This window comes from Melanaphis sacchari, unplaced genomic scaffold, assembly GCF_002803265.2.
Source record: "Melanaphis sacchari strain LSU unplaced genomic scaffold, SCAv2.0 Contig4_pilon_pilon, whole genome shotgun sequence".
In the NCBI taxonomy this organism is placed as follows: Eukaryota; Metazoa; Arthropoda; class Insecta; order Hemiptera; family Aphididae; genus Melanaphis; species Melanaphis sacchari.
In genome coordinates, this window is record NW_020271335.1 from 6,018,325 (window position 1) to 6,033,728 (window position 15,404).

The following is a 15,404-nucleotide window of genomic DNA, read 5'->3' on the forward strand; positions in this document are numbered from 1 at the left end:
ATACTTACAGTGCAAATATGTCACACATAGATAGCCTTATGTTTTTTCAATATTGTTTGCCAGAGAGGGAGGGGTAGAACTAACCAACTTGGCTGCAGATTCACCTAATATTCTTTTGCACAAGACAATTGCAGCCAGAAGAATTAGTTCCTCGGTTATGGTATGAGGTTTACCAGATTTTATAACAAGTTGAGCAACTGTATATGAAGCTAAAGTGGCATTTTTATTACCACTTAAACTTGTTGAAGAATTCATAAATATTTGTGATTTTTTTAAATTCTTCTAACTTGGCTTTAAAAAAATCCAAAGACTTATAAGTAAAATCATTATGTTTTGATTTGAAATGACGTAGTTTGGAAGGTTGCATACTCTTATTGGGCAAGATTCTAGAGCAAATAATACACTGGTTTTGGTTTGTCTTTAGTCCCAGCAAATGTGAATCCTAATTCTAAATATTTAGTGTTATACTTTCTCACTTTAGTTACTATGGTACGTTTTGGGCTTGCAATATGGTGATTTGAATCTGAGCTACTAGATTGATTAGTACACTAAAAAAATACAAAAAATCCAATTAGCACCATTTATACACACACGCCAAGTGACAAGTTAAATAATAGAAAACTTTTTTTGATAAATAAATGTATGAGTTATTTACTTGAACTTCATTCATATCATTAACAGTATTATCTACTTCAGTGACACTTATAGGCTTTTTAAGTGAACTAGACTCAAAATCTTCATATTCTGTGTTCTCCATGTTTTCTATGTGCCATGTTCTTTTTATTGAATGCTAAAAACGTTAAAATTATGGTAAAAGTTTTATGAATTTTATACATTCTAAATTACACAATGAGTAAGTATTTACCATTTTATATTTAATATTAATATCTGTCTCAAAATTTACTAACCAATAATTGTAAAATTTCACTCTCATTACTCATAAAATATTTTTACTTATATTGTTACTTGTAATTATTTACAATAACTTAGTGGATTGTTTTTGTTTATTGATTTAGATTGTTCTTTCAAGGCAATTTTCCCTGACTGGTAGCATTTAAGTGTTAATTAATAAATCTAAACATTTATACTGTTTGCATATAAGAAAACAATATCTTAAAATACTAATTTGTGTTGATTTCCAAATATTTTCTGTTAAAAAGGACAATTTTTTACTCTAATTGAGTAGGTACTTATAAAATATTTTCCAAAATCTACTGTATCGTTTGTATCAATATTATTAATTAGTCGATTTATAACTTATGACAATTTTACTGAAAAGATTTCTCATCTGTTTCGCACAAGAATGCTTTAACAGTCTTAAAAACCATGATTTTTTTTTACCTGAATGAATTTTATTTAAATCTTTAGGTCAGTTTCTTAAAATATACTAAGTTCATAATAGCTGTATTTCAAAGATCCTATCATACAATTTCATATATTGTATACTTATGTTTTTGAAATTGTACAGAGAAGACTATGGGGCAAGTGCAACGTGAAATTAATAGAACTAGTTTAAAGTGATGTTAGAAAACATAAAATTATAAAGTTAACTACACTTAGACATGCAACATCATATTATAATGAAACCCTAAGCGCGATATCATTGGAGAAAAAAATTATAAAATTCGAATAACCTATCTGTATAGGTAAGTTTACTTCGTGGATATATTATTTTTAATTGATATTTTTTAAATACTCATCTAAGATGTCTTTAACAAGGTCTTGACTCTTCCTCAACAATATGCAAATATGTAATAAAAAAAAATAAATATTATTAATTTTTCACTGTGTGGTGTGGTTTATATAATTATTATAAAATGTGAATTGATAATTAAAATTCATTTCACAGATTTCACAATTTAGAGATGTTGTATCATTATTCATTTGCAAACGAACCGGATCTTTTAAACAATTTAAACGGTTCAAAGTTGTGAACGATATGATCCATATCGCCGAACCGGTGTGATTCTATTGAATCATCTGGTATTTTTTTTTCGTATTGGTTCATACTGATTTTCGAATCATATACTCAAGTTCAAGTCATAAACGACGCGAACTGTGAACCGTAAGAACTAAGAACCGTTTGAGGTTGAAACTACAAAAACGAGACTGAATGAGAGGCCAGTTTATCTTAATAATAATATGAATACGTTTACGTGTTTATTTTGCTCCTCTACATATTATTATAATAATAACAATAATAATAACTATTAACTTTGAGTAAGTATACAATATAAATCACATATTGTGGTTAAGAAATAATATTTGAAGACTGGAAATCAATAACGGGCTAAGTGCCAAAAAAAAATTAAGTAAGACTCAAAAAACCAACATATGTATCATCGCCAATAACTTATAAAGAAAACTTTGTGCCACTACTATAATATTACAGGTGAACAAAAAGCCCAAACGCCCCAAACAAATGTCGTGAGAGTGAAGTGTTAAGTGCCGGGTGTGATTATAACGGGCTAAGTATCATTGCATAAATTTATATTTATTTTATATTTTACCCGAATTCATTGTATATTATTGATCTGTTTAAAATAAACAATCACTTTATTGTTATGATTAGGAGACAATATTATTTTTTATTACAAACAATAAAATTGTCAATTACATTACCCGTCACGAAAACGTGTGGATGACCTCAGTGCGCCATGTGTCGATTTTAATCTAAAAACTAATGGACCTCAATATTTGATCCATCACAAGTGCGCGCCGTTGGAACTTGGAACGACAGATACTATACTTCATACGAGTTTAAAATTTTATATTTAGCGCGATACATTTTGGTCACTATCTACGAGAAATGGCCACTGGGCGCGCGGTAGTCATTCGCACGTTTTCGTAACGCGTTTTCGTTTGTTACATATGCAAGTCACAACTCACAACTGGTTTAGATATTATAAATTGAAAGGTTACGTATGATTTTGTCTTGATTATGTATTAGTTTTAGTTTTTTTAAGTGTAATATTGTAACGATGGAAATTAATAGTACTGCTACAAGAAGAATTCGACGAAAAAGAAAATCAGGTCGGAAAGAAAAACCTTATTTGAACAAAAACAATGTGCTTGCGGAAGGAAAAACTGGGTCTCAGGAAAACGTAAGTCATGTTTTGCTTTTAATTAAATTTGTTCAAAGTTAAACAAAAATTAGAGATATAGATTATAGGTATATGTGATATATTTTTAGAGGATGACTTGTCTTGTTTCAGTTTTGCTGTAAATGTAAGTTTCAATGTAAATGTGTCCCACAAAAACATAGAGATGTTTTGTTTCACGAACTCTGTGCCCTAGAAGATAATTTGAAGCAAAACTCATATTTAATGAATTTGATGGTCATAACTCCTGTTAAAAGAAGACGTCGTGATCGATGTAGTGATGTTAACGAAAGCATACGGCAAAATACGGTTTGGTATTCATTACCAGATGGAAATGGCAACATGCTACAAGTATGTAAGAATACTTTTATGCATGTTTTTGGATTATCCAGACGAAGAATCGAAACTCTTATATCAGCAAAAAAAAAAGGTGAAGTAGTATTCACAGAAAAGCGTGGTAATAAATCCCGAAGTAAGTTCACAGTAGTAGATGTGAACCTTATTACTGAGCATGTGAATTCTTTCTCAAGGGACGAGAGTCATTATGTTAGGAGAATGAATAACAAGGAGTTTTTAAGGCAAGATTTAAATATCAATAGTCTATACCATGCCTACAAGGAAAAATATTCAGACACAAATGTAACGTATGATATTTATTATAAAATCTTTAAAAAAAAATTCTCACAAGCTTCATTCCATCGACCAAGCACTGATACTTAATCCAAATGCAACTTACTATCAGCAGAGATTTTAGTAAAACCTTATGATAAAACAGCTTTATAACTACACTATAGAAAATATGAAAAATCTAAAGAAGTAATGTAACAAAATACTATAACATCTCTGTTCCCTACTAGTAACAAATCAACGTGTTCAATAGATCTTGAACAAGTTCTGTCTCTTATCGTTTTTAACCCATAGTCAGATGTTCTATTCACGGTCAGCTTTCATATTTTAATCTATATGTTCATGTTGGTGACATCAACAAATGACTCATATTAGGTGGTAATAAAATCGATTCATGCCTCTTTAACGCACTCACTAGTCCTGCTCATAATAATAATATCTCGAGTAAAAGAATACTTCCCATATGGTCAAATAACTGCATAGATCCAAAATAAAAATAAATTTATGTTATTTCTTTGGATTTATTTGACGATTACAGGCAAGTATGATGAGATAAACCATACATTTTTGGTCTCTGGCCATTCATATTGCCATGTAACAGGGATTTTTGCCAAATAAAGAAACACAAAAGGGTTGAAAAATGTCAAGTTCCTATTAACCTGATTAAACTTATGGTGAATGCTACACTGAATAATCTTTAAATAGTTATGATATACCAACTTAATGATTTTATTGATTTTAAACAAGCAGCCAATTTATACATTAACATAACAAAACTAAACATTTCCGAATGCAGTTGGTTTAAAATTGAAAAAAGAGCCGTTAAGATGAAAACAACTTTCAATGAACTTGAAACATGGAACACCTGCAAGGTTCTCAAAAAAGGGATTACAACTCAAAAAATTGGGGTCTCAATTTTACCAACACTACTGTGTCATAACGGTATATCTGTTGAAAAGAAGAGGGACCTGCAACAGATTCTCTTGTATTTGAAGGAAGAAAATTGAGTGTTCTACTAAGAATTTATTAAATAATTATAATGATTTAATATTAATAAATTAATTTGTATGTAATCTTGAAAATTAAAATGATATAAATTTATCAAAAAAGCTAGATACTTTGTTTATTGGTATTTACCTTGTTTGTGTTGGTTAAATGTATAACGCATACCACTTTCTATATTTTTCTGAATAAAATATTATTTTTAAAATACAAGGGGTAAAAAATTCAATATAATTTGGCAATAATTATATTAAAAACGTTTTTGATAAAAAAAAAAATTGAACAACTCAAAAACAACTTTTTGGCACTTAGCCCGTTATCGATTTCCAGTCTTCATTTGTGAAACTTTCGATGTAGAGAGTAAACTTCTTTCAATAACAACTTGGCTGTGGAAAATATCCTTTCTCAAAGTACTGATGTTGCAATATCGCATAGCCTCCTTCAAACAACTATGTACAATCTTGGGTCCACTTTTTTTCGCTCAGCCCACCAAACCAAAGAATTTCTCCATGGCTAATCAATGGTTTATTTAAATAGTTTTCAACTTCAGTTTAACCTGATACTGAAGAGTTGGATATTCCGATCAAATTCACTACAGTTTCGTTATACTCTTTCCTTAGTGCTGAACTTGAATGACAAATGGAGGGAGTTAGATGTAGCAACTGCTTGATCCATTTGTTTGTCCGATTCTAAAATAATCTTATGTGCTTTAGCCTTTAAAAAATGAATTGAACTCTTACAATGATTTTCATTGGAGAATGAAAATTTCTTGAACCTTGGAGCCAATAAAGCTGCTTGAAAAATTAACCGGTTCTCTTCACTATTACCAAATCTTGCAAACAACACATCCTTTAGAACCTGACACATACATTTTTCTTTTGGTAATATATTGATATTATTACAATTTAATACAAACTTATTTAATGTTTTATTAAAAATTATTTCTATTGATAAAGTTACATATATTTCTGTACCTATTTCTACTATCGCTGCATAAAAATATTCAAAATGTGTCTCGTGCGTTTTCTAATTAATCCAGTCTTGTGAGTTTAAAATGTTTAACTCTGGATTACCTAAAACTGCAAGAGTAGCAATGACTGGATATTTAATTGCAATTATTCGATTAATCATGTCGTATGTCAAGTTCCGTTGCGTTGTACAGTCCTGTTTGAGTTTTAATATAGGTGAATTCATAAACTTTTGTAGTTTTTAATTCTTCTAACTTGACTTTAAAAAAATCCAAAGACTTATAAGTAAAATCATTATGTTTTGATTCGAAATGACATGGAAAGTTGCATACTCTCATTGGGCAAGATCCTCTAGGAAATAATACAGTGGTGTTGGTTTGTCTTTAGTTCTAGCAAATGTGAATCCTAATTTTAAATATTTAATGTTACACTTTCTCACTTTACTTACTATTATGGTACGTGTTGGGCTTGCAATATGGCGATTTGAATCCGAGCTACTAGATCAATTAGTACACTAAAAGAAATGTAAAGCACCATTCATATACACACGCCTAGCACACAATTAATAGAAAAGTTTTTTTGATAAATAAATGTATGAATTATTTACTTGAACTTCATTCATATCATTAACAGTATCATCTACTTCAGTGACACTTTTAAGTGAGCTAGATTCAAAATCTTCATATTCTCTGTGTTCTCCATGTTATTTTTCTTGAATGCTAAAAACATTTAAATTATGGTAAAAATTCTACAAATTTTACACATTCTAAATCACACAATGAGTAAGTATTTACCACTTTATATTTTATATTAATATCTGTCTTAAAATTTACTAACCAATAATTGTAAATTGCACTCTCATTACTCATAAAATATTTTTACTTACATTAATAGAACTAGTATAGAGAGATGTTAGAAAACATAATATTATAAGTTAAACAACACTTAGACACGCAACATCATAATAAATTGAAACCCTAAGCGTGACATCGTTGGAGAACAAAATTATAAACTTCAATAAACCTATCTGTTTAGGTGAGTTTATTTCGTGGATATATTATTATTATTACTTGATATTTATTAAATACTCACCTAAGATCACTTAAACAAGGTCTTGACCCAACAACATGCAAATATGCAATAAAAAAAAAAAATTATTACTAATTTTTCACTGCGGGTGTACTTGTGTGGTTAATACTTAATAATTAATATTAATATGTATGATTTGCATACCTATTTAGTTTTGATAACGGTTTGCGATGTTACTGCATATTGCAGTAAAAACTCTTGAACCACTGTATTTGGCAACACCGCTTTGAATGACTCATTATAAAATTTTAGATTTAAAATTTTTCGTTATGTAAATAAATTCAACATGTGCAAGACATACTACACTGCACACTAATGATGGAATAATCCAAATAAAAATTATTGAATGATCGGATGATAAGTAATCAAAATATAAATAATTGAATTAACTTTTTAACATTATTTTACGTTATTATGTATTCATTGTATTATGATTGATTTTAAAATTTACATTATTTGATAATAATTACTTGTTGAAAGAATTAAACGATGATTCATTTATCAAAATATGTCAAATTATATGTGGTCAAATACTTTTTGATATATTTTACCATTTTTATCATGTAACTAATTTTAGTGATTAGGGTTATTTTATTTTAATATAGATATACGTCAATAACTACCAGAAATATTCGATTTATCCCATCACTAAGGCACAATCTGGCATATCGCGTTGTTCCAAGGATACTGCATTGTTTGGCTTTAGACAAATATTAGTTTATTTTACACAAGTTGAAGTTTGTAGTTTTCACTAATCAGTTTAAAAAATATAATAATACTTTTTTTTTTCAAATTGAAGAAAATTGTTCGATTAAATTATTTATTATCTATTCAAGATGAAATTTTTAAATTTAAATTATTATCACATGTAACAGCAAATATAGTTGTATAAGTGATCAAAAACAATATACATTCATACATATGTCTAATTTTTACATTTTGATCATAATATTATTGACATTATTGTATGTTATTTTTCATATAAAAATCTCAGGTTTCCACTGTAAAATATTTACTGGATAATTTTTCTGATAATGTTGACATATTGAAATCAAAATTTAAATGATTAGTTTTTTTGATGGTATATTGTTATATTGTGTACCAATGGCAATAAATTCCACAATAATGGGTTTGGATGGTGTGAGGTCTATGGTAATTTGAAAATATTAGTAATTTAACAAACGGTTAGGTTTATATTGTGATATATAGTTTTGTCTTTCTGTATGCAATTCAATTTTGGTATCTGACAACTGACAGTACTTCAGATATTCAATGATTTGTTGACTATTATCATTAACAGGCACATAAAGAATAGATGTTTTACTCATTTCCTTCTGTATTTTAATAATAACATCATACATGTGTATGACATTAATTTAACTAAAAATAATGATAAAAAGTTAAGCGTACAAGTAGTATTGTATATTTGACTAATGATATGAAATATATTGTAGAACCTTATAAAAATATTTACTATAACTATATAGGTAATAAAATATTTATTTTTTTTCAGACAATTATATAATTATTATAATACACAAAAGTAAAAATAATTATACAGTGCTTAATCAATTTTTGGCTAATAAATTGGCACATAAAAATGGTTTGAATTCAAAGTTTAAAGTTCATTATTAAGTAGTAACAGTAATATTGTTATTGAGTAAATCTATAAATAATAATAAAACATTTAAATTAAAACATAACATAAAATAATAAAAATATAAGTAAACAATAAATAAATAATGGATATTTAAATAAAAAAATTTAAGTGACATCAAAATATTATGAGATCAATAAAAACAGAATGTTAATTGTATATATATATAAAACACACAAAAAAAAAAAAAAAAATGAAACATTTAAAAAAAACAGTTTAAAACAAATCTAGAAGATTACTAGGTCTTCCAGTTACTTCCCATACAGTAGCTGATAATCTCCGAGAGTGTTCTAACACACAGGAAGCAGTTGCTAGTCCTAAATGTACACAGAATAGTTCAAAACAGCGTACTTTTCCTTTAGGTATTCTTGGAAAACATTGTTCCATAAGCTTTCTAAAAACAATTAATTCACTTGAAAAAACTTTCAACAGACAAAACCATTTTATTTCCACTCACTCATAGTAATCACCATTTAATATTCCTGGAAATAACTCTGAAGTTGTGGGTTGAACTCTTGGTTTTATCGATGTACCCTAAAATCAAAATTTATAGTCAAATAGGGACCAAATATTATTTCTCTAAAAATATGCATTTATTTAATTTCACAATAAAATATTCTTTAACCTTAAAAATAATAATATATTGATAGTAAAATGTTATAAACTTCTAAATTATAATTTGTATTCTAGGTAATAAACTAATAAACAATAGAAAACAGTCAAGTAATATGATATTTACAATAATTTAAAACTTTTAAATACAATATGTATTAATATATACAGAATGGTTTTTTTATAAAACAACACTCATCTTTTCAAAATATATTAATGTTTTTGAAAATATTTTTTTTTTAAATAATTTTTAGTCGTATTATCTTGCTTGAAAATTAAATAATTAACCTTGAAAAATAATTGTAAAAATAGTTGTATTCTTAAATAACAAGAATGAAGAAATTATCAGTTTCTCATATTGAAATATAAAATATTTTAAATTTATTTTAAAACCACTTACTGATTGATCTTCAAACCACAAAAAATAGGAATATGTAAAAGTGTTATCTTTCCATAGAACAATAAAATGTCCATCTCTCAGATGCTGTCTACTAAAATCGATCATAGACCATACCTAAGTAAAACAAAATATTACATTATTTTTTTTTTTATATAATGACTAAACTTACAAATAAAAATACATATTCTTGGTTAATTTATGAAATAATTTATTCTTTTTACCTTTTTTTTAGTGAGTTCAAGTGTTTCTTGTGATGCAAACTCCAACCCTGGAGCTATCATACGATGAGACATTCGATCTACATAGATAAAATGTACTAGACCTGGGAATTCTTCTAAATATTTATTAATATTTAATGTCGACCTTGTAAAAGAAACGGAATTAAAGAAAATATATTTTATCTCATTTAAAAGAAAAATGCCTTCAGAATAAAATTAAAAATAAACAAATGTAAATAGTAAGAATACAGTATTTTTGTTCTATATCATGCTTAATATTTACCTAAATGTTTTTATAATTTATTATTTAATTTAAAAGGATATGATCTCATTGTGAAATTATTCATCGCTTTCACCTCAAAAAATGAAGTATAATCACGTAACATAACAGCGACCACTGCAGAAGCTTCATTTACTGCTTCTTTTGTATAATTGTCAATCAATGATTCGTTGAGCATACAATGATGATGAAGATTTTTTAGACTGCATATAATATTTAAGTTGCTTGATTCTATAGCAACTAATGATGAACTATCATTATTTTTAAAGTACTCGATGTATTTCCTAAAAATGAAAATTAATTTTTGTAATTTATTGGCTATTACTTATTACTAAAAAAAAAAAAAAATCCACATGTCAATACTTTTTTAATGGCTCCCATCTGGTAGCTAAAGTGGTAATTATGGCAAGAACACTTCGAGTTGGAGCAAATGGGGCATTTTTCTTTTTAAACAAATCAATAATTTTTTTCATGGAACTATCAACTGTATCATAAGCAATTTTAAGTGCTTCACGATCTACAGTTCCTCGAATTTGGATTTCTTGGATTGAGCAAAATGATGTTAATGCATCAATTACACTACTATTAAAAACTTCATTACCAATCTAAAACAAATAGGTAATAATAGAAATTATTATTAAAAGAAAAAAAAAAGGAAATAATACTTAATTAAACTAATATTTAAGTGAATTCAATATTACCTCATGAATGATAAATAATGGAACACCATCAGTTATATATGATAAATGTACAGCATTTAATTTTAATCCATTTTGACCCAAAAGAATCAGTAAACTGTTAATTTTGTTTCGTGGCACATCTGAATAAAACATAAATTAAATACTTACTTTTAATTTTTAACTGTATAGTATGTTTAATTAGATCATTTACTATAATTGGAGCCATTTTTCCATTTTATAAAACACATATTATCAGTACTGAATCTATGAATTAGACAAATAAACGATGCATGCATAAAAAGAAATAACAGATACTTAGTTATTTTAATTAATTGATAAAAAAAGGTAAGTCAACATTTATATGGCTTGAAACCAAAAATCTATTAACTTTCATTAATAAAAAATAATATTATATTCTGAGATTTTAATATTTTATAAATTATTAATGGTATTTAATAATTATTAAAAGATTAAATTAACATAGTTAACTTAATCTATTATAATACAAAATTGAATTATATTCATGTTTATTAATCTTAAGTTAATAAACGTCTCATTAGATATATAAAATATGTGAATTAACTGAATATATAATACAAGTAAACTAAAATGATATTTAAAAAAATAAATATTTTGAACAAAATATTGTCCATTTATTTGTTAAAGAAATCAAGTATTAAACCAAGATATACTTAATGATATTTATAGTCAAGTAGTACAAATTATTATTGATTATTACATCATATCATGATCATAAAATAAATTAAATTATTTTTTTAATAACTAATAAATTAATTATAAATTGAATTTATTCTGTATATTTTTTTAAATATATACACCATCAATAACCAAAAGAAGAGTAAATGACTTGTAGCTTATACCTATTTACTTTGAAACTATTATACAAGAAAGATACACTATGGCTCAAAAAATATAAGATAAACTAAGTATTTTATTTTTTTAAAGGAATTTAAAAACATTTCTTACTATTTTCCAACTGTAGTGAATCGTCTTTTTCCACAATAATTACATCAAGATCTGATTTATCCTTGGGTTCCGAATCAACTGATTGTATAGCCTCAGCTAATAGTGCTAAGAATAATGTATCACCCGCAGCCAGATCAGTTGCATTGCGACTGAGATCAATAAATTAAATAATAACAATAAAATTATAAGACTTAAATCTTTACTTGTTCATAGTAAACATTAAATGAAGAATATAATAATTACCTAGAATACAAAGTCAAAAATTTTTGTCGAACCATTATGAGAATATGAACCCTAGAAAAGGCAGATTTTGTTTTCATTTTTTCGGCTGCTGTTTTAGCAGCAGTTAATGCAGCTGTAGAAAGTTCTGCACTGACAGTTAATTGTTCAACGGCTTCAATTAATACACATTGTTCTTCACTTGAACGTTTTAACCAAACGTCTAAAAGCTTAGAAACCAGAAAACGACGACGGCGACTATATTTCAATCTACGACACAATAGGCATATATTATAATATCATGTACCTTTAAACATATTTTAAACTTACAATGAAACATCAGAACCACAGATTCTTTTTATAAATAAAATTGATACACTAAGTATTTTTTGTTGCCAAGACACCTCCATATCACCAATATAAATGAACAAATGACCCAAGTACTGGTAATAAATAAAACAGCACTTAAATATATACCAATACTTAAATGTATATGCATATTTATTCTATAACTAATTTATTTACCTCATCAAAAACAATATTTGTTCCATTTTGACACTGCATTGAGGTATACCGATTTGAAAAATGACAATTCATAATTCTCTGAGACGTAACCATTGGTGAAAAAATCTGAAGTATTAGATCTGAATCAATTTTTTCACAGTTTTCATTTTCATTCTTAAAAACATACAACAGAACACAGTAAAATATTTGTTTTTGCAATAGTAGGTAAATGTGGATTAAAATACATAGTTAAAAAAACAAATACAACTGAAGGGTTTTGTTAAGTTATCATTTGTTGAACAACTTGAATTTAAGTAGAACTCCATTTTAAATAAACTATTAAATGGTTGATAATAAATAGCCATCGAGTTAAAATCAATAGTGTAGAAATAATATTCTACACCAGCAATATCAAACAAAAACTAAAGTACAACACTACCTACTGTCTAGGGCCTACGTCTATCTATGAAATATAAAACCAAACACCTATATCGATACTTAATACAAATTGGGAAAAATATATATACCTCTGTTGGTTTTATAAGGTCTTGCGAAATCCCGATTTTCCGAATGTGTTGGCAGAATGCAATGTCGCATTTCATGAACACTATGTCGTTTAAATTGTCAAACACCATAAGACACCGCATTGTTGTTGTTCGACGACGAGAACGACACAGGCTGAAAACAACAAACAATATTGGGCACCCAAAAACTTATAACGACAGACGACAGCGTCAACGTCTGCAGTTGTCGGCCGACGACTGTTGGTCGTAAATAGGACTAAAAACTTTGATCGGTTACGTAAGCAATGACTGCGTAACTTCAAAATAACATGGCATAATACTATACGAGATTAAGCAATAAGCGATGAAGATTGAAGATACCTGTTATCGAATTACGTTGCGTACTATAAGCTAAAGCTGCTATTTGAAACACAGTCGATATCAATAAGCGAATGCGCGCGCAGCCGGTGTCCGGTGGTCGTGCCGTGGCGCCAGTCGGCGAATTCGAAGTCGGACAGTCCAGTCTTATCAGCGGCGGTAATAGCACAATAATATTATTATCTTTGGTGTGTTCGACCCAAGTCTCGTAAATCATAAAACCGAGTCGACGACGATGTAAGGCAGGGGTCGGCAACCCGCGGCCCGCAAAGCAATTTTTGATGGCCCGCACAAAGGTGGTTAATTTTTGTGTTTTACTTTTGTTCAATAACATTTTTCATATAATTTTCAATATTATATAATTCTTTTTCCTTTATAAATAAAATCTAATCTAACCGTTTCATAATAGCAATACAATTATAAGTATTATATCATAATATGTAATTTTTTTTTTTAATGTGGCCCTTGATGAACAATTGAAAAAAAAAATGGCTTGTGTGGTTAAAAAGGTTGCCGACCCCTGATGTAAAGGATCGTTAAATGTTTTTTCAGCTGTATTGGCGGACGATTTAATTTAGGTACAGCCGTAAAGGTATATATTGACGTATTGTAGGTATATTATTCATAGCAAACGGTCGTACTAATCAGTGGCGTTCTACGGCCTATACACTTCCACTACGTTTATAACGGCCGATACGCCTTCCGGGGTCACGCTCCTGGTGGGGAGACCTTATTTTTATCTATCAATTTTTCATCATCGTTTGTTGTTAAAATAAAAACAAATACTTTTTTCTGTGCGAGTCAAGTTGATCGACAACAACAAAAACAACAAAATATGGGATGATATAATCCCAAAAGCATTACTTGTTTAACATCGTCAAAGCCGGGCGAATTATGAATAAGCAATAACATTTATAACTTATAAGTACCTATATAATATACGAATTCCTATTATAGCCTATAGGTACACACAATGAATGAATGGTAAAATATTTTTTCCCCTCATAACGTACCTACTTCGAGAATGGTCAATAATTATTTTCTCTCCTTCTACATTATTTTATTATTCATTGTAAGTTGTAACATATCATCGTATTAAATAATACATCAAAAGAAAGGCAGGCAGATAATATTAATTATGATTTTATGATTTATTACTTTTGTAAATATATAATTGATTTATAAAATATGTATATTTTAAAAATTGTGAATATCATTAAATTTTATTCTAGTTAAACCATTGATTAAATATATTATATTTTTAATCAATGGATAATTTATTAAATAACCAACACATAAATCTATTAACTATCTTTAATTTTATTAAATAAATAAATTATGTATAAATGATTTAGAAACTCCATTATCACCAATACGAGGTACCTACTAGTTACTACATCAGTGGTGAATTGGGTCAAATAATATAAATTTGTACTTCTATTTGTAAAAAAAAACTTATATCCCCCTCCTTTTAGAAATACTAAACACGACACTGATACCTTCTAAGTACATAAATATATAATATTACGTATACTTGAAGGAAAAATGCGGACCCTGTTAATTCCAATAGTTAGATATATATATATATACTCGTATATATTTATATGAGTGAGTGAGTCCATAAAAAATCTGTTACTACAGTACTATTTAATTAAGATTTGTATACTACCGGAGACTGGACTATACATTATATAGATATAATCTGAAGTGAAACACTTAATTTATATTTAAAATTTAAATGTAGATCGGTAGACGGTAACCTATATGACAATGACAAGTCATTGATAACTAACACAATTAATAATTATAAAGATGAAATATGCTGATTTGATGTGTTAACACTAAACTGGGTACTTATATTTTTTTAAAATTATAAATGGTATAAATTCGAGCTAGGTTGAAATTGTTTTGATCATATATTTATTATTTTATCATTATTATTCAGATAATATCATAAAACTCATACTCCAAAAAAGGGTTTTTTCATTTAGTTATTATTAATTGATGAGAATTCTTATATCACTTGTATACCTATATATCGACCTAAGTTAAAATACTTGGTAGATTGATTCATAAAATTTACTTTTTTACTTCAAAATAATACTTATATGTTACTATATTAGGCAATTATTATTAATAACTAGAAAACTGATGAAAGTATGTAACTTAAATTAAGGAA

At 27.5% G+C, this 15,404-nt stretch overlaps 2 protein-coding genes and 1 pseudogene across 3 annotated transcripts; 1 reads left to right on the top strand and 2 right to left on the bottom strand.

Moving 5' to 3' along the window:
- Window positions 1-10: 10 nt before the first annotated feature.
- On the bottom strand, window positions 11-7,121 carry LOC112599160 (annotated as a pseudogene).
- LOC112599159 lies at window positions 2,836-4,721 on the top strand. Its single transcript, XM_025345940.1, has 2 exons — window positions 2,836-3,104; window positions 3,216-4,721. Exons 1-2 carry the CDS (start codon window positions 2,982-2,984, stop codon window positions 3,819-3,821), a joined length of 729 nt encoding a protein of 242 aa, XP_025201725.1. The 5' UTR covers window positions 2,836-2,981; the 3' UTR covers window positions 3,822-4,721.
- Window positions 7,122-8,599: 1,478 nt separating the features above from the next.
- On the bottom strand, window positions 8,600-12,991 carry LOC112598830 (Hermansky-Pudlak syndrome 1 protein homolog). Of its 2 annotated transcripts, XM_025345461.1 has the most exons (12): window positions 12,872-12,991; window positions 12,366-12,518; window positions 12,171-12,283; window positions 11,865-12,110; window positions 11,622-11,770; window positions 10,656-10,774; window positions 10,318-10,559; window positions 9,999-10,238; window positions 9,678-9,822; window positions 9,457-9,570; window positions 8,902-8,978; window positions 8,600-8,838 (listed from the first exon to the last, which is right to left on the bottom strand). In XM_025345461.1, the coding sequence occupies exons 1-12, from the start codon at window positions 12,989-12,991 to the stop codon at window positions 8,661-8,663; spliced, it is 1,896 nt and encodes a 631-aa protein (XP_025201246.1). In that variant the 3' UTR covers window positions 8,600-8,660. The 2 variants fall into 2 exon arrangements, with proteins under 2 accessions (XP_025201246.1, XP_025201247.1); XM_025345462.1 differs by lacking the exons at window positions 12,171-12,283; window positions 12,872-12,991 and having other exon boundaries at window positions 12,366-12,473.
- Window positions 12,992-15,404: the final 2,413 nt, after the last annotated feature.

What these genes read in the sequence shown, in the direction of transcription:
- LOC112599159 (XM_025345940.1), top strand. Translation starts at nt 2,982, where the DNA reads ATGGAAATTAATAGTACTGCTACAAGAAGAATTCGACGAAAAAGAAAA. An exon ending in AAACTGGGTCTCAGGAAAAC is followed by an intron (nt 3,105 to 3,215) that starts GTAAGTCATGTT and finishes GTCTTGTTTCAG; the next exon opens with TTTTGCTGTAAATGTAAGTT.
- LOC112598830 (XM_025345461.1), bottom strand. Translation starts at nt 12,991, where the DNA reads ATGCGGTGTCTTATGGTGTTTGACAATTTAAACGACATAGTGTTCATG. An exon ending in CAAATATTGTTTTTGATGAG is followed by an intron (nt 12,284 to 12,365) that starts GTAAATAAATTA and finishes ATTTATTACCAG; the next exon opens with TACTTGGGTCATTTGTTCAT. An exon ending in TTCACTACAGTTGGAAAATA is followed by an intron (nt 10,775 to 11,621) that starts GTAAGAAATGTT and finishes TGTTTTATTCAG; the next exon opens with ATGTGCCACGAAACAAAATT.